At 44.3% G+C, this 19,109-nt stretch overlaps 1 protein-coding gene across 5 annotated transcripts in view; it reads right to left on the bottom strand.

Moving 5' to 3' along the window:
* Positions 1-7,179: 7,179 nt before the first annotated feature.
* NT5C2 (5'-nucleotidase, cytosolic II) overlaps positions 7,180-19,109 on the bottom strand; it is a 125,451-nt gene continuing 113,521 nt past the window's right edge. For 4 of the 5 annotated variants that reach the window (XM_084763208.1, XM_084763209.1, XM_084763211.1 and 1 more), the window contains 13 exons: positions 18,814-18,905; positions 18,632-18,689; positions 17,561-17,654; positions 16,083-16,136; positions 14,307-14,390; positions 13,646-13,687; positions 12,660-12,767; positions 12,329-12,395; positions 11,541-11,711; positions 9,999-10,050; positions 9,826-9,886; positions 9,522-9,698; positions 7,180-8,789 (listed from right to left, as the gene is read on the bottom strand). In XM_084763208.1, coding sequence (XP_084619334.1) covers positions 8,556-8,789; positions 9,522-9,698; positions 9,826-9,886; positions 9,999-10,050; positions 11,541-11,711; positions 12,329-12,395; positions 12,660-12,767; positions 13,646-13,687; positions 14,307-14,390; positions 16,083-16,136; positions 17,561-17,654; positions 18,632-18,689; positions 18,814-18,905 — 1,294 coding nt within the window. In that variant the 3' untranslated portion in view covers positions 7,180-8,555. Of the gene's footprint in view, positions 8,790-9,521; positions 9,699-9,825; positions 9,887-9,998; positions 10,051-11,540; positions 11,712-12,328; positions 12,396-12,659; positions 12,768-13,645; positions 13,688-14,306; positions 14,391-16,082; positions 16,137-17,560; positions 17,655-18,340; positions 18,460-18,631; positions 18,690-18,813; positions 18,906-19,109 lie in introns of those variants that run through there. The other variant, XM_084763212.1, reaches the window with a different exon arrangement.

Here is a 19,109-nt window from a genome sequence, read left to right as displayed (position 1 = left end):
ACTAGTGATCTAGGTACCTTTGACTAGTTACTTGTATAATAACCAGGAGTTCAGACTAGTTCCTGAGCATACAGTGGTGTAGTGGCCACAGTTTCAGCTGCTCTGGGGAGAGCTCTCAACCTTCAGACAGGGCCTGCATCTGCGTGTGTAGTTCTTCCTGGTTCCCCACCCCCACCCCAAACAGACTCCTTAGACACTGGAGAGATGCTGTCTCTGCGCCCTTCTGGGTGGGTCCTGGCTAGTCAGGCCACTTAACCATCCTTGGCCTCACCTCATGGGGCTCCCCAGCCAAGAAAGACTGGCAAGTAGTGGAATGGCCACCCACAGGGGCTCCTTCCTTGTAGCTCTGGCCTGTAACCCCTCCTGGGCTGCTGCATGTGCAGACATGGAGGGGTCAGGCAGGCTAGACTCAGGCCTCTCAAGTTCTGGTTGCTGTCCAGCCAGAGGACAGGACAGCGCCTAGAGCTGGGTGCTTTGTGTGCAGACATGGCTGGGACACTGTCATTGCAAACGAGGGTCATTCACTCAACCGCCCTTTGTTCATCATGCAAGTCCAAACTCTAGGAAACTCTTAGGAAAACAGAATCTTGAAATTTATTACAGAGTATTGGGGTGCTAGTCAACTAGCTTAAACTTTGGTTTTTTAATTTGAAGGTGCCGCCTCTTTCATACTGTGGGTGCAGTTGACCTCATGTGAAGGGAGCTGAGCCACAAACCACTTTCTCATTTTATTCCAAGAGATGTATGCGGGTGTTCAGTGCAGAACTTCACACACTGATATGGAACACTAACTGTGAAAAGTCACCTTGCCATCCCCAGCTCTGTGTAGCTAAAGGACCAGCATTTGCAAGTCTAGGAAAACATGGCAGGTCCAAATGCATTAAGAAGTGGAGCAACAAGATTTTGAGTTAAGTAGGGACCATGAACTTCAACCCTCAAGTTATTTGGGCTAAGGAGCAAACCAAGTAGGTGCTGGCTTACTGAGCCTGTGTCCTGGCTAGTGGAAACATACACAAGCACCTCGGTTCTTTGAAGGCCACCAGGGATCTGCCACAGTCACTGCCTGGACCCAGGGGATGAGGTCTCCCAGGGGTGAACCCAGGCAGGTAACTCCCTGACTGGTGCAATGTACACACCTTGTCCCTTGTCCTAAAGAGCAGGCTGAAGAGGTTGGCATCTCAAGATACACCATGTAGGGTAAACTCCCTGTGGCTTGGCATGGCGCCTCTCCCTGATCTGACATGCTGTTCTTGTGAAGGGCTGATGACTGTTTAGGCACTTAGGTACCAGAATGCCTTCTTTCTGGGTGTTCAAGCTCTTTCCTGGGCTACGTTTGCTTCCATTCTGGGCCATAGGCTTGTGGTGCTTCTGTCCGACAAGGACAACTGGGTAAGTTGTAGGCTAGCCTAGAATTAGGAGGCGTTTAGAGGTGAAGAGGGAAGTGACTATGGGGGGATCTGGATGGTTTTCCCATACAGATTTATCAGCGAGCAACCTACTCAGTGGATTTTTATACCTCAGGGCCATTGACTTTCGTTGTGTTTGAGTGGCTGATAGGAAAGGTGACCTCATTGAGGTTCACAAGCAGTGTTCCAAGGCTGAGCCACTGTTCCTGGTCTCAAGCCTGGGATGAACAGGCCTTCCTCCAGCACCTGTGCGCCCTCCTCCTAGAGTCAATGCTAATTTACTGGTTTTCCTTCTGGAGAGTCCCCAGTCATCCTCCACCCCCACCCAGTCAGGCAGAAGGAGCGGGTAACGTGAGCATCTGAGGACCTTTGCTTCATGGTTCCCTGTGGCTGACTTAGCTCCTGCAACCTTCTTATACCGGAGCCACCGAGACATCTCAACTGCAGTTGTTTTAAATGCCAGGCAGTACTTGAAGCAATATCAAAATGCCAAGCAAGTCCAGTTGTCGGTGTTTGTCTGCACACAGCTGAACACATGGGGTAGGAGAGATGTTTCAGATGACGAGGGCGCGGGTCTGCCTGGCTTCACTTGGAAGGCACCTTCTGATGCTGCTCACGTCTGATCCACACGGATTTACTTCGGGTGCTGGATTCTTCCAGAATCACCCTAAAGAGAACTACCAAAGGGGCCAGACAGACCTGAGTGCCTGCTCTTCTTGGAGACTTGGGTTCTTACATACAAGCAGCTGGGGTACCAGGCCTCTAGAACAGAGAAGTGGGGAGGAGTGCTGCCTAGGACTCACTCCCTAGGGAGCCCCGCCTGGCTTCTGACCCACCACTATCCATGTCTGGTCTACTGTGAACAGTCCATCAGTCTATTGACTTTGCTTATTTTTTTCAGTCCTTTACACCCACCAATGTATATGCTTTATTTTATATTATTTATTATGTACATATGTCTCTACTGTTAGACTATCATCTGTGACGAAGACACTGTCTTGAAGCCCCTCATCCACTGAGCCTAGGGTTCTGTTATCCCTTATCGGGTGAGAGGATGGTGGTATTTTTTGTTTAAAAGGAAAAACCAATTGCACCAGCTTCTTTCATTGCCTTATGCCAGCCCGTTCCTGATGGCCAGTATTGGGAGGTCGGTGGAGGCGGCCTAACTTCTCAAGGCTCCATGAGTTCTGCAGAAGTGGGCTTTTGGTGGTTGGGTCTCTTTCCCTGTGCATATGGCTATGAGACTAGAGCCTCGTTCCTCATCCCCGCCCAAGCCAGGTCAGTTTTCTGGTCTCAAAATGATGGCCTCTACTTTTCACCTTGGATTACAGAATCTGTATCATGGAAGCTGCCTGACCCATCTAGGCTCTGAATATGCCTCTTCCTGGTGTCATGGCCCAGTTACCCACAATGCCTTGGGCCTAAACTAAGCCCTGCTTTGTCTGATTTCTACCCTCCTCAGCTGTACCCACTGAATCATGGTGTACATTTCATGCATTTGAGCAGTGGCATTAATGGAAAGCTAAACACAGGTCACGTGCACAAGCTGTCATGATGGACGCGTTTATAATTCAAATGTTGTAGATTTACAATATCTATTTATTTGTACCAATTTATTTGTAAATCTTGTGATTGTTTTTAAAAGGTTTTGTTTATTTCTATTATTCTATTTAGATAAATGACTTTCTGTTCACCCTTTCAGCAGATGTGTGTTCCCTTTTCCTCCGTGTAATACCAACCATTTTGTTTTCTTCAGCCTTGGTCCCCTGCCTGACCACATAGCTTTTCTGGTGGGACAGACTGGACTGGATCACATGAGGGCATCTCCTTGGACAGACACTTAAAGCCTCATGTTCACAGAAATGCAAGAGGAGTGCCTCCAAATACAGCTGGTTCTGGGGAGTGTTCTTCCGAGGAGTGAGGTCTGCCCCAATCAGCTATTTATTCCCTAGGGACAAGTAGAAGCGACACACAGCAGCTAGGCAGACAGGAAGACCAGCTTTGCCTTGGCAGCAGCAGCATAAATCCTGCATAGGCTTCTCAATTGGCTCCAAAGATGAGCATGGCTATTTGGGTCCTCTAACCCAGCAAGGGAAGTCAGCTCTTTCGTGAGTCACCTTCTAGGAAGGCTATTAGATGCTCTTCAGGAGTTGAGAATGACCCTCGTCTTCTGTTGTCACCCCAGACCTATTCCTTTGGTCCCTTCTCAGGTGACAAGACCCACATCTTCTGAGTTTCCAGGTGCTTGGTGATCCATTACTTGACTGCCTCTTTCTGAGGTCCTTTGTGTTTTTCTGTTTTATATGCAGCAAGCCCGTGCTCTGAGAGGCAAGCCTCCAGTGGCCCCTCAAGAGCCCTACTGTGCTTGACCATGACGTTCAGTCTGTTTTACTTAACACTTGTCCTGTGGGAACATTTCAGTGGAATATTGACAAGACCAACTTTAAAACCCATCTCTCTCATCATTACATTTCCTGAACAGGGAATGAATGCACCTACATCCCAGTGAAGTGTCTGGCTCACTTTCCCCAGACACAGCGCAGGAGCAGCAGAGCAGGCAGATGGCCACAGCACAGTCCCTCCCAGCTAACTGCTGCGGCTGGATTTTCATCTGGATGAGTCCTGAGATGGGTGGGCATTAGAAAATGCTCACAGTCTAGAAGAGGTTATCCTGTGAGGAACCCTGTGCAATCCCCCTCCCCCTATATTCCTGCCAGTTCACTTCTGAGCTGTACTGAGCTCTGTGCTTTGAGGAAACAGATACAAAGCAGAAGAAGACCTTGTAGACAAAGAGGAAGAAGAACTTCCTTACCCTGGTGATGGCTTCTGGCAACTTGTACTTCAGTTTGCAGTGCTGGGGAGCAAACTCTACACATGCTAGGCAAGTGTTCTACTGCTGAGCTATGCCCCACCTACTTTTCTATTTCTTGAAAGGCAATGCAATCTAATGAGACATAGTCCTCATTAAAGTCCTAAAAGTTTAATTATATTAGATTGCTAATTAGATCTTTTGCTCTGTGATTGCTTCATTTTCCTTCTGAGGGCCTCAAATCTGTGCTCATTCTTCTAGGAACAGATATTCATTAAGTCCTAGGATAAAGGAATGATATGTGGCCCTTGTCTTAACTTCGGCATATCCTTTGTCCTGGCAGATGACCTAAGGGGCAATGCATGCTGGGCTGTGGTGAAGTGCTTCCTGCTGTTCTGTTGGTGGATCTGAGGTGCTGAAAGCACAGGAAACACCAGGCAGGAGTTCTGAGACTGAGCCTGTTTCTGCATCAGACTTGGCAGTCACCTGCTTCAACTGCAAGTTCAAGGCTAACTCTGTTAACCTCTCAGTAAGGAACGGCCACTTAATAAAACCTTTCAATGCTGGGAAGGTTTGCCTGGCAAACTCTCAGAATTTGAAGGAAAGCCGCTGGCTCCATTGAGACAGTGATTGCATGGTGCACAAGTTCCTTACCTCACTCCCATCCTCTGGGTCTCAATCTGCAGACCCTTTGGAAGAGTTGAGTGTGAAACAGGTCCCCTGCACCTATTTGAGGAACAAGGTGGAGTTTGGGTACTGCACCCTGTGTGAAGAAACCTCAAGTGGGCAGGATCAAAATTAGGATTTTATGAAGTTGGAAAATACTGATTACTTAGACATGTGTTGTCTACGTCTCAATCTGAGACAGGTGTTCAGAGTTGGGTGTAGTTTCTCTAAGAGGAACTTAAGGGGACTGTTGCCCTCATGCATCTTTTCATAGTGGGACTGTGTTGACAAATGTCACTAGGCGACCTCATGGGAACAACAGATAGCATGTGCTTTCACACACCAGACCGCTGACCAGCAAACATCACCACCTTATGAGCCACTGTGATACACTTGTTAACGGACACACTGGTGTGGCACATGGCTACACTTCATTTCTTGCAGTTACAGTGTCTAGTCAGACACCTTCATTACCCTGCGCTTGCCGTGTGCTGAGGAGCAGGGGAAAGTGATGAGCATGGAAGCTGTGAGTTTTGTAAATGGATATTCTTCCTAGATGATCTGCTTTCTGCTATTTCTGTACAGCAGTGGGATTCCCTGTGAGTGAGGCGTGTGGCAGGCATGTCTGCAGTTACGGGGCTCTGCTTTTTGGCTATTGCACACATGTACGTCATCTATGCATCTCATCTTTGGTAAGGATTCCAGACTCAGGCATCCTGAATGTGTGATTAGAAAGCGCTCCCTCTGAGGAAAAACTGTATGAGAAGCTGATGCTAGTCACGAAGAAAGAGTGCCACGAAAAACTAAGTACCGAGAGCCTGCCTCTCAGACCACAGGGGAAGCAAGGCTGCTGCAATATGGCAATAGATGGTCTCAGTTAAGATTTTTCCCACTGCCAGAAAGAGGTTAAATAGTTTCCATAACATGGAATGTGAGCGAAGTTCCTAATACAGACTTAAATATGCAATTGTTTATCTCAAGCTATTTGTGGTGAATGAGCAGTCTTTAAAAGTGCCCAAGAAGCCTCGGAAAAAATTGTAGGGCTTTAAAGTTGCTAAACAAATAAGTCTGATTTAGAAGTATCTAAACATGGACAAGCTCCTTTTAAATCTGAAATGTAACTACATACAGCATTTATAAGTGGCTTCCTAAAAACAATGTGACTGAAAGATCTATTTAAGTGCCTTGAAGGGGGTAGTCTGATTTACAGATATCAGCAGATCTATGCTTATGGTAAAAGAAATCTTGGGGTGTAAAACAAACATTGAGCTTTCTCTGTTTCAAATGGTTTCCGAGATGTCCGTGCTCTACTAGAGCCTCTGTGGAGTGATGCATGAGGCAGCTCCTGTGGCCATGGGACTGCACGATACAGAACACTGGAGTCCCTAAGTACCACATGGTCCGCTCTTGGAGTTCAGTCTAGCACTGAAAAAGGATTCTTGAATTTTGATGTTCTACAAAGCCTGAACACTGAGGAGTGTTTTCAGAGTCCCCAGGAAAGGTTCTCAATAGTGATGGAAGGTTTAAGAAAACAATGGAGAAGTTTACTGACAGCAGAGAACTCATATTTTACATTCTGGAATGTCCAGTCACAGCTGCTTGGTCACCTGCCATGGAAAGACTGCCCAGCACATAGTATGTGTGTGTGTGGGGGGGGGGGAGTCACCTGCTGGTCTCTTACAGGGTCCTAGATCATAAGCAGCTCCTTCTGGTGACCCTGAAGAAAACGGGACTCAACGCGGAATTCTTCCAACTGTCTCCAAGCAGTCTCCCAGTGTCACCCAGCCAGTAACAAACTGATCTATAGACACAGCAGGGTGAGTGATGGCCACCTCTGCTAGCACACGGTGATTCTGCAGCTGTCATGTGGCCATGCAGAGGAGATTTGGGCTTGAAAAGACAACATCATCAAGCGAGGCAACATCTTCAGTGTCAACTGGAATGAGAGTGATTAGACTATCCTAGCCACCCTAGTTACTAGCATTTTAAAACAGAGAGACAACTGTCCACATACATGTCCCAGAGATTCCAGTTAGAATGCATGTTACTTGCTCACATGACTCACCAGAGCAGCCATAGGCCTTGGCAAAGTTGCTGAACCGTGTCCCATACCTATCAAATGCTTACTTTAAAGCAAGCCAGGCATGGTGGCGCATGCCTTCAATCCCAGTGCCCTGGAGGTAGAAGCAGGTGCATCTCTGTGAGTTCAAGGCCAGCCTGATCTACATAGTGAACACAGTACCAGGACAGCCAGGACTACATAGATAAACTTTGTCTTTTAAAGAAATACCAAAAACCTTGGTGAAAAAAATCTTTATACCTATGAAACACTGTACATATAAGCACATTTTAAAACTAAAAGTGATACATAGTTAGCAATTTTGAAAGAAAATGCCAACCCTAAAGCCATCTGAAGACCAACAGCTGTGACAGCTGTACTACACAAGGGCTGATATCAGCTTTAGACATACTTTACTGAGTTCTAGAGCAGCCGGTACCCTAGTGACCAGGGCCAAGAATGGAAGAGAACAAATGACAGTTAAAGCAAGAATCTACCAACTATTCCAATGCTGGACAAGTCCCGGCACTGGCAGGGCAGTCACATGCCTTCATGTTTACAGGACCTTGCTTTATTCAGAGCAAGAAGTAGTTTCCTGTAGTTCTCAGGTGAACTGACTCTGACTGTGCCTCTTGCTGTAGAGTCGCTGCCATCGCAATGTGCATGGAGGGGGCTCCTGCAGGTCATGCTGATGAAGGCAGCTCTGGCTCTAACAGCACTTGCTGTTCTTCTCTGGGAACTTGCTCCTTTGTACTCTTGGCTACATTCCCCAAAAGAACTGTTTTTATATAACAAAAAAAAGCACTTGTGATACCAGCTTTTGAAAATGTAGCAAGGGCTGGGTGGTGGTAGTGCACGCCTTTAATCCCAGCACTCAGGAGGCAGAGGCAGGTGGATCTCTGTGAGTTCAAGGCCAGCCTGGTCTACAGAGAGTTCCAGGACAGCCAGGGCTACACAGAGAGACCCTGTCTTGAAAACAAAACAAAAAAGGTAGCAAGGATGAGAACTTTTGCCTCAAATTCAAATCCCCGCAGTCTAGAATGGCCCTAAGCAGGGGAAGCCAGGAAGGCACCAACACTGCAGGGCCACGGAGGAAACCCAAAAGCTAATGGAAGGAAACTCAACCCCAACAGAGGACTGACTACACTTGATAATGAAAACATGTATTTCTCCACTGATACACAACACTGTGTGATGCACTGGGAAAGTGGGGGGGTTGGAGCACAGCTTACAGTAATACAGTATCTGTGGGTTGCCTCTTCCCACTAGACCTGTGGCTCTGCTCTGGAACCCTTTACTACCTTAGTGTATCCAGACCACACACTGACGATGAAGATAGACAAGAAAATTATCACAAGCCGCAGTGGTGCCATCTGCATGCATCCCACCTGACTTTGACCTGTTCTTCCTGTACAGTTTCAAACCATCTGCAGAGAATACAGATACACGAAACTGAAGGAAGGCGCTATGATTAGAGGTCTTAAAGCATTTAGAAACTCCAAACATACCGCTGATGGATTCCTCCCACCCTCCCTAAGACAGTCCCAGTAAGGCCACCCCTTTCCCCATGAGTCATGCCAGACTTGTTGGGTGCTCGGGGTTTTAGTCAGCCTTTTTATTCTTCCTCTTCTTCCTCTTCATCATCATCTTCATCATGGCAGTGTGTAATCTCCTGGGGAGCCAGTGGGAAGAGGTTGGGGGGCTTGATTTCACTAATAGACCTTGTAAGCTGGTGTCGCTTATAGTCGGTGTCTTTGAAATCCACTGATGTGCGGTTCCGGGTGGCGAGAGGGGACTCCATCTCGTTGATATCCACATGTGTGTGCTCCACTGTTGATTCATGTGGCATCTAGAACAAAGCACAGGCTCAGGCTGCAGGCAGAGCAGGTAAGTGCTATCCTAATGCTCTTATCTCCAGTGGCCCTGCTGAGTGAAGTCTCTAAGGGGCCAGAGATACAAGTACCTAAGCTTCCAGATCATTTCCTACAACATGGAAGTAAATAAAACAGAAAAAAAAAACCCTTACTTTTATTTTTATACTTCCAAAACTAGTTCTGTCACAGCAGTAGCAGGACATGCATATAAAAACATTTAGCCAAGCCAGGCGTGATGGCGCTCATCTGTAATCCCAGCACTTGGGAGGTAGAGGCAGAGCAGATCTCTGTGAGTTCAAGGGCAGTCTGGTCTACAGTACAGAGCGAGTCCAGGACAGGCAGGGCTACACAGAGAAACCCCGTCTCAAACAAAACAAAAAGACAGAGACTCTCAATGTAGCCCTAACTCAGAAATCCACTTGCCCCATCTCCCAGGTGCTTAGACTAAAGGTGTCACTACCACACCTAGCTTTTTTTTCTTTTAAGACAAGAGTCAAAACTGGCTTTGAACTCTCGCAATCCTGGGATTACAGGTGAAAGCCAACACACCCTGCTCAAAAGTAGTCTTCACTGTTAGAGTAGCCTCAGAAAGAAGTGTTATATTCAGTGTGTATTTCTTTACTAACCACATAAGTCAGTCATGGGTTTTACCCAAATTGTCTCCCATGTCACCCCACAAAGCTGGCTGCAGAGGTGACCTCACTCACCAGGACGTGGGCAGCTCTGAAGAGGTAGCTGAATGGGTAGTACAGCAGGTTGATGAATGATGCTGCATAGAGATCAGCGTAACGCATCACCTGACTGGCAAAGAGTGTCTGTCTGGAGCCACTACGGAACAGGCTTCCCATCATGCCGTAGCACATGTCCATGTCATGAGTTACTTTCTAAAAAGAGAAGGTTCTCAGATTATGCAACTATGTGTTGGGTACCATCTACATATAAGTCCGTGCATCACACATGACATGATTTAGTGTGACTTCCCACATTTTCTCCCAGATCCCATCTGGATACCTTAATGCGTCTCTGAATGGAGCTAATGTCCGGGCGCTCATTGCTGCTGCTGTCAAGATGTCTAGGACAAGAGGAAACAGTGAAAATCTCTTAAGAGAACAACTTTATCCCTATGTCACTCTTTAGAGGTAGGTGTTTTTCAGAGCATTAAGTTGTGGAATTGAGAAACTTACTTGTAGAGTTCAGCCAAGAAAATATCCAAGCTCTGAAGTTCTTCAAAAAGTGCTGCAAAGAAAAAGGAAATGTTTTACACAAGTCAAGCAAAAGTACTGGGCTTCTAAGTGATGCTCAAAGTAATGACATTTCAGATATGACTGAAAGTGTAGCCTGGTCCTAATGTGCCAGAGTCAAGTGTGTAAGTCACCTACATCTCCTCAGGGATGCCCTCTGACACCCATGTGGACTCTGTCAACGGAAGAACACCACAGTCCCGTCCTACTTAGAAGCCACTGACCACAACTCCCGCTTCGAGCCATGTATTCACTCTGGGTTTCTACGCCCTGGGGTACAGACACCAAAGCAACAGTTGGCCTTTATCGTTAAGAAAAGTCTGTTTGTGTATGCATGTGTGTGTAGAAGTCAGAGGACAACACGTGAGTCAGTTCTCACCATGTGTATTCTGAGGTCTGAGCTCTGGACACGCTCAGCAGCGAGGGCCTTTACCCACTGAGCTGTCTGCCGGCCCTGATGGTCTGGACAATAAAGGACTAAGAATTAGGTGACTTGTCCAGAGTCCCAGGTCAGCTAGTCACACGTGGGAAGCTTAAAGTGTGTGGGCAACAGGAGCAGAAGTAGTCAGTGTCAGCTACATACTTCGTGGGTGCCCAAAGAGGAAGAACCACACCCTAATTTAACCTATTGAACAGAACATGTTTTCTTCTACCATCTTTATACAAGAAGAGTCATTCAGATTATGTCCTGTCACTGAGAAGAAAAGCCATCACTTTTCTTTATATTAGTACTACCTTAGTAGAGTCTCACCAGCGTGGAGGCAGAGACTACTGTTACTCTCACTTTCACACATGCAAAACGAAGGTGAGGCCTACGGTGCATGCAGACTGAGTAGATGAGCCAAAGTTCCTATCAATGTAGGCCAAGTAGTCAGAGCTGGTAACTTCTACCACAGTGAGAGTAACACACTCAGACCAGATGGAGACCCTTGCCTACCAAATGCCTTTAGGTATCCACCTGTGGCCCAGCTGAAGGGTGTACACCACAGGACTCACACTGTATGGCTCAGCTTAAGAACGCCATCTGGCCTCTGTCTTCAGGAACACCAGGTGATTCCCATTCAGAGCCATGGCTGCCCCAGAATCACGGTGTTAGACACAGAGACTGTTGGTGTGGCTGGAGACACATGGACTGCAGACCCACGGAGAAGTTCACAAACTCTTACTGTAACTCAACTTAGGACAGAAACATTCTGCACTCTTACTGTAACTCAACTTAGGACAGAAACATTCTGCACTACCTCAAAGACTTTGAAAATTTGAACTAGATTTTACACGTACACACACATATATACATACACATGAAAAAATCTAGAGTAGAATGAAATGAGGGGCTATACTGAGAGCAAGAGGTGCCAGGGCTGCCTGCTGACACCAGTGTGCTGTACACAAGGTAGCGTTCTAGCTAAGAGAACGGAGTCAACGCTGTCATATCAGGACAAACGAGTTGTGCAAAGATTTAAATGTAAGAGTGGCCGTTCTTACAGCTCTTGTCAGTCCAGACATGGAGCTCTTGTGCTAGCTCAGGAATCACCAAAAAGGTTCTCCACCCTTGCCGTTTCTTTGACTTCAAAATATCTCCAAAAATGTGATCTCCAATATACAGAATGTCTTTGCCTTTAGCTCCCAACAGGTCACAGATTGTATCAGATGAACCTGAAAGGAGTAAATGAGAAAAATGTTTATTTAAAAAAGCATTCAAAGCACCACAGCTATACGCCAGAGAAAGTTACAATTATGGGGAAATGGAGCCTTTCTTAAAGACGAAGGTTCACTCCTCTTTGTAAGGCCCTAAGCTCTACTGTGCTGACTGGAGTTCTTAGGTCAGAGCTCTGGGGAGACACTATCAGAATACCCAGCGGTGCAATGCCTACCTAGCCTTGGTTCAACCCTCAGAGCCACCAAAGGGGCCGTGGCCCTTTTTTCATCACAGACCTATCATCAAGTTGTCACTGTCCAACTATTTCTGATTGTTGACATTAAATGTGTCTACAAGGGTCTGGTAGTCCTTTGAGAAGAAATGTACACAAATGATTCCAAAACTGAGATAAACCCTCAAAGGAAGACGGAAGTATCTTTTCAGTGAAAATAAAACTCAACCCCCTTGACTTTTATCAGCAGCCAACTTGACTCTGAGTAAATGGCACTTCTGGTTCTGAAGACCTGTTCTGTGCTAGTTACTATGCTGAAAGACCCTGGGACTTTGCACAGTGAAGTTGTAAGGAGTGCTCTAGTGAAGATGTGCCCAGAACAAAGGGAAACCTACAGCTCACCTCCTGAGTAGACGATGCCATGTTGCAGGGGGCCTGTGTAGGTACCAATTTTCAGTTTTCCAGTTTTCTGTGTGAAGAGAATAGACTGTGAAACGTTGTGTTCTTTTACCATGCTCTCCACCCACACTGCTACCTGACCCAGGCACTCCTTTCCGTGAGTACTTGTGGAGCTGCTTCAGTTAAGATCAAAACTCTCAACTCCAAAAGAGAAATAATGGCCACTGAGTTAGGGAGTGGGAAGGGGAGCAGGAGGAGTGTAAAGGGCCGTGTGCGAGGACACGTCACCTCCTCCACTTACAGTGTGCTAGGACACGTCACCTCCTCCACTTACAGTGTCCACCTGACGGAGTACCGTGCCTTCTCCAAAAAAGAGTGGTTTTCGCGCATCCACCAAAATCAGATCAAAGTAAGATTGCCATGGCCGATGGGAGCTCCCAGGCTGGAGGAACAGAACCAGCAAAAACCAAAACATCACTGTACACCTCACACTTAATCTCACTCAAACACTAGGAATTTTAAAATAAGCTTTTTGGAAGCTGACAGATATATATAATAAATGGCTTTGGTAAATGGCAGTGAGAATTATTTAGTATAGTAACTTATTTCACAGTACTTTCAAACATGAAGTATGAGAAAAGCTAGGCAGATGCAAGCTTCAGTTCAAGGGACAAGCTGAGAGGGTCTGGTCAGCACCAGAGCTAAGATGCAGGAGCAGCAGCGGGCACTGGGGAGGGCCCCGCTGGCCCCGAGAATGGCGGCTCTAGGTCAACACTGGCCCCTGAAGTGGAACCTACAGTGCCAGCCTTTCAAGCCGACACTGTGAGCACTGGGGTCTTACTCATGGAGTCTAGGGTTAAAATTCTCAAGTATCTACATTGCAGTGCTTGTTCTTTAAATCTGAGCGAGGTCATGTTACAAAAAAAAAAAAATCTAAATACCAACATTAACTACTTTCATGGCATAACACTTAACAGTAACTAACCTAGAAATTGTCAGGAACATTCACATTGAAATTATGTTTCTGTAAAACTAGTATCACCCTCAATCTATAATCATTCACAACACAACAATTCTGCTTAAGAACTTATTTTGATCCTATTCACTACAGATTATATTATTTCAATCTAGTAAATATTTAGTCACCAGAGATTTTAAATTCTGCTAGGCCTGGATTACTTCTTTTAATGCTGATTAAAACTAGGACTTTTCTAGGTGGATCTTGACCATTTTTTCCCTCTAATGTTCTAAAATGATTACATGTATTATTAGTTAACAAGTGCATATTAGTTAACAAATGACATTAAATTATTATAATACCTTGGGGCCATGTGGAAAATCAAAGAGGTAAGTCATGATTTTCTGGGAGGAAAAAGAAAGGTCAATAAATGACTTTTGCATGAGACATATAAGCTTTTTCTCTCAATGTAAGATTCATAAAGTCACATGTGGAGATAACGAACACTTAAATAAGCACTCAGAGAAAACCAATGACTCCCATGAGATACTACACTGCCATTTCTTAGTACTGGGCAGGGGCAGAGCTCTTGCTAGGACTGTTAACCTGTAATTGCATCAGCAAAAGTAAGGTACCTAAATTTGTCTGTGGTATCCTTCATTCATGACTTTAGAAATTTTAAACATAAGAGGTGATAAATTTTGATTTCTAGGATTCAAAACATTGTATCAGCGCTCACTACAGGACTTCCAACAGGAAGGGGTATAAAAAAAAGGTGTGACTCCTCAGATCTAGATAAATAATGCTCTAAAAAGGCAGAGAAGCCATTCTGTTAGCATAAATCTTCTAAATAACTCCACAAATTAACACCTTCAAATAGCCACTATAATAGTCAAAAAGAATGCTTGGGAAAAATGACAGTAATTCCAGCATGTGCTTTACCCATGTCCTTATAAAATCCCTCGCTGTCTTCACAGTCCTGTAGGTCAACTGTTTAAGCAAATAAAGGTACTAAGTACTTACATCTGTGTATTTATAGTCACTGTTAGTGGCAAGAAACACTTTCCCTACTTCATTCATCCGGCTCAGAAGCAGTGGCAACTTCCCCTGAAACAGCGACAAAGGATTTCAGTGTTGTGTGTCACAGACTGCAACTCTGCCCAAATAGAGATAGGGTAATAACTCTTTTTAAGGATTATTTGGTTGGTTTCAGAATTTTGCACTTAAAAGCCCATATTATTAGATTTTTAAAGAATTAATATATACAGTATATACTTTACACAGCCCACAGGTATATGGCCATTAACGAGATATTTGCCATCTGTACATCTGCCTCAGGAAAGAGCTTAAACTACTCTGTGATTCCTGAAGTATGGGCTTTAAGCATACTAAAGATCAGAAGTTGATTTTAAACTACACCACAATCTAGATGAAGATTATTAAATATGATGCTCCTCTACATACTGTGGCTTTATAAAACACTTCGCAGAATAAAATGACAGGTGCAGATGCTGCCTAGAAATATCCACACTCAACTGAAGAAAAAGGATTCTAACACCTGATGTGCCTAGAAACAAAAACACCACTTTTCACAAGACTCCTTTACACAAACTGGGTTCAACTCATCAGTGTTCCTTCTTGAAGCAGTAAGAGGAAGGAGGCAAGGGCTGGGGGAGGGGAGGGTGTTGACAAGAGAGGGCAGGCGGTGACATTAACCCTGAGAAGTTATCACTGCATTCTGCTTTCACTCTATAGAAAAGTAGGTTACTCTATCTTAGGACTCTGTATGAGGATAACTGTTTTTTTTTCTTACTTTATTTTTAATTATCAATTTATGTATGATATGTGCATGTGAAGGCAAGTGTCTGCAGAGGCTGGAGGCATCAGGTCTACCTGAGCTGCAGTTACAGGCAGCCAGTTGTGCAGCCAGTGAGTTCAGAAGACTCAGGTCTTCTGAAAGAACAGCAAATGCTCTTAACCACTGAGCTATCTCTCTAGCCCATGTAAAATTTAAAAACAAAACACACAAAAACGTGTAGGAGCTCACACCTAAGAGTGTGTACATGCTTGGCAAGGACTCTACCATTGTGACACAACTGGTCCATAGCTTCACATAAAACCTAACACTTTTAGCCTCCCAGAAATTGTGATTACACACACACACACACATATCCCATGTATTCCTCATACATTGCTTTAATAGTAATATTAACATTACAGCATACTGTAAAAAAGTTTTTTAATTAGTAAAATGCTTTGAACTTCAGCTATTTTAGAAAGTACCTGATAGTCTTTAATGTGTCTCAAAGATGAGCTATTATTCTTTGCTAACAGGGTGAAGACACTTTAAGTCAGTCACATCTATGCACATTTATAATGGATCATCTGCAGAGCTTAAAATTTGGGTGTGAGTCTTGGCTATTTACTGTGTGACCTTCCACATAAAGTTTAAGCATTCTTAATTCCACGGTGCCTGCCTTTTTTTTTTTTTTTTTAAGTAACATAGTCTAACTCATGGTTATAGAAGATTAAATAGTGCAAGGCACCAACCACTGCATGGTGATATGCCCATAGCAACCCTCTAGTTGTGATAATTACAGCTAGAAAAAATTAAACACTAAGTCTTCTTGCTTCTCAGCAAACAGGAGAAACTAGTAAAACTACACACTGGTATGAATTTTTGTGACTATGTCACAAGTATCTTTCCCTGTCCTCATCATGGTAACCAGGCTTATCACTTACTCCTTTTCAAGGTAAAAAGAGCCACCACACAGATTTATTTCCCTGTTCGATACTTACATCTTTGACTACATACTTCTCAAGATTTTCAACTGTCTTTTCCTTAAGGGAGCCCTAGAAGAAAGAAAAGGAACTAAGAAAAGAACAAAACCACGGAGTTTCTTTCTTTCTTTTGAAATAAGCTCTTGCTCTGTAGCCCAGGCAGGCCTTGGACTCATGCTCTTCCTGCCTTGGCTTCCCAAGTACTGAGATTACAGACCTAGGTCATCATGTCTCTCTCATAAATCAAGGTTGCTGGTCTGAGACAAAGCTTCACTTTGTAAACCCAGGCTGGCCTTGAACTTGTGTGGCCTGGGATTGTAGATATGCCATTACACCTAACCTATAAATCCATTTTTAACTTTTACTGGAAAGCTTGTGCTTACTATCAAACAAATAAATCTGTTTACCAATCTGAAAAATGTTAGACAAGAAAAAAGATTTCAAATATTCACATTTTAAATAAAAAAATAAGACTTTTCATATTTTATTAAATATGGTAAATATAAATCTAATACTAACTAGTTGAAGTTATTAGTAAAATTGGACTTATTTGAACAAAATTTAAATGGATCATTATCCACAAAATATATAAGCACAATTTCTTATATTAAAATTCTTCTAAATATATTTCAGAAACGCAAGCAACAGAATCTGAAAGCTGAGTCTTGGGACTGAGGAACGAACGCTATCAGCAGAGTCAGACAAAAGCAAATGCTGGAGCTACACAGGGAAACCCTGTCTCGAAAAAAACCCAAAACCCAAAAACAAACAAACAAAAACAAATGCTGGAGGCAAATTTCTTAACTCCTTTTTAAAATTTAAAGTTTTGTTTTCTCTGTGTAGCCTTGGTTGTCCTGGACTCGTTTTGCAGACCACCAGGCTGGCCTTGAATTCAGAGATCCACCTGCCTCTGCCTCCCAAGTGCTGAGATTAAAGGCGTGTGCCACCATGCCCAGCAAGGTATTTTTGTTGTTGTTAAAGATTTATTGATTTGTTATGTATACAGTATTCTGCCTGCATGTACACCTGCATGCCAGAAGAGGGCACCAGATCTCCTTATAGATGGTTGTGAGCCACCATGAGGTAGCTGGGACCTTTGGAAGAGCAGACAGTGCTCTTAACCTCTCACTCATCTCTCCAGCCCCTTAAATGTTTGTTTTTAAAGATTTATTTTTCTGTTAATGTGCATGAGTATTTTGCCTGCATGCATGTCTGTGTACCAAGTGAGTGCCTGGGGCCCAGAGGCCAGAAAAGGGTATCAGACCCCTGACCCTGGAGTTACAGTGGTTCTAAGCTGTCACGTGTGTGCTGGGAACTGACCTGAGATCCTCTCCAAGAGCAGCCAGTGCTCTTAAGTTCTAAGCCATGTCTCTAGCCCCTCTCAACTTTCTTTTTAGAAAGAAGGAACATTATGCTCTATTTCCACTTGCAAAGCAAGTATCAGACCATAGACACATGCCAGAGAAAAAGTAGGTAGAGCAGAGCCTTCTAAGTACCTTGTAATGGACCCAGTCGACTGCGTCTCTTACATCCTGGAACATACTCCGGTAGGACATGAAGAGGTCCCCATCTTTAAATCCTGTGTCACAACTAAAGAAAGATGGGAAAAAAAAAAAACATGACACGGGACCCAACAGAGTAAACAAAATGAGTGTCAAAACTGACCAAGGGACCCAAAGGTTCCATATCACGTGGTACAGGCTGCGGTTAACTAGGAACTGCTCCCTCATCAAAAATTCATTTGAGCATTAGAAATGGCCAGAATATTGTATAGATGGAATATAATACTTGTGAGCAAATACAAGGTGACAGGATAATATACTGGATGGAAATTAAAAGTCCAGGTTCCTAAAATGCCAAGTTCATCGCTTTTAGAAGCAGGTTCTCACTGAACATCTAGAACACAGGTTCTTTCTCCCTGATCTTTCTGGCATTGTCCCTTGGTATATAGGTACGGCTCATTTATCTGTCACTCCATTTTCCACCAAATTTAGTGCCCTGAAGTGGGTAAGGCTTCAGACACGAGTCAGCAAAGTCTAGCTCAGAAGGCTGCTACACATCAAGCAATGGCAGCCACACAACTCCCCAAAAGGAAAGGCTAACTTATGTAAAATTCTGCTTTAGAGAAAATAAACAATATCTATTCTTTGATGAAGTCTTGCTGGGCCTGGGAATGAAACTAAATGACCATCCCTGGATGGCTCCTGGGTGGCTGCTGTGAAATGAGTCGGGGGTTTCAGTGTAACTCTGCTTGGACAGGTGCGCATCACACAAACCTCCCACTCAGCTGTCACAGTTAGCACCTCTGCTGGCCGTCTTCATTCCCAGTCACAGTGTCCCTTCCAAACACGGCTGCAGCACACGGGCAAGGAGAGGGGCCGTGTGGGAGCTGAGGGCCTGCATGGAGCTGCTGCTGCTGTCCATCGCTCAGGCTGGCCATGTAGCATCTCTCACTAGCACTAAATTCACTTCAGAAAAGCAGAAAAGACCTACAATGGCCAGTTCTCTAAAACCCTGAACATTAATTTAAAATCAACTGGATAAAGAAAATTGTAGTATAAACATACCTGGTATATCTGGGACAATTAGTAAAAAAATCTACTAGGCAGGCCAACAGGTAGGTTTCTGAAAAGCGAAGAACAGGTATTATAAGCTGAGTAAGATTATCAAGCTGACTTAACTAGCTCCCTTGAGTAACAAGTTCCTGGGAGGAAGGGACAGCAGGTATAGTAAGCAGAGGGTGGTCTACCTGGAAGATTGAACAGTGTGTTCAGAATGTAAAACCGTTCAGTGTCATCTCGTTGGATAAATTTATTTGGATACTGCTCTCTAGTTTCTGGTCTGCAAGAAAATTTTAAAAATTATTTGACATACAAAAAATTAACAGCTGTGGGAAATAGTCATTATTCAAAAAAAAATTTAACATGTTTTGACGGCATATGAAGGACAGAGTTCACACATTAGATCTGGAAAGCTATGGAGATGAAAAAGATCAAGGCGAGGCGTTAAAGACAACACTCAGGGTTCTCACTGTGTTGGAGGGTA

The sequence above is a fragment of the Acomys minous genome (genome assembly GCF_964271855.1).
Source record: "Acomys minous genome assembly, chromosome: 2".
In the NCBI taxonomy this organism is placed as follows: Eukaryota; Metazoa; Chordata; class Mammalia; order Rodentia; family Muridae; genus Acomys; species Acomys minous.
The sequence above is the reverse complement of the archived record's forward strand: the minus strand, read 5'-3'. Positions and strand labels throughout refer to the sequence as shown.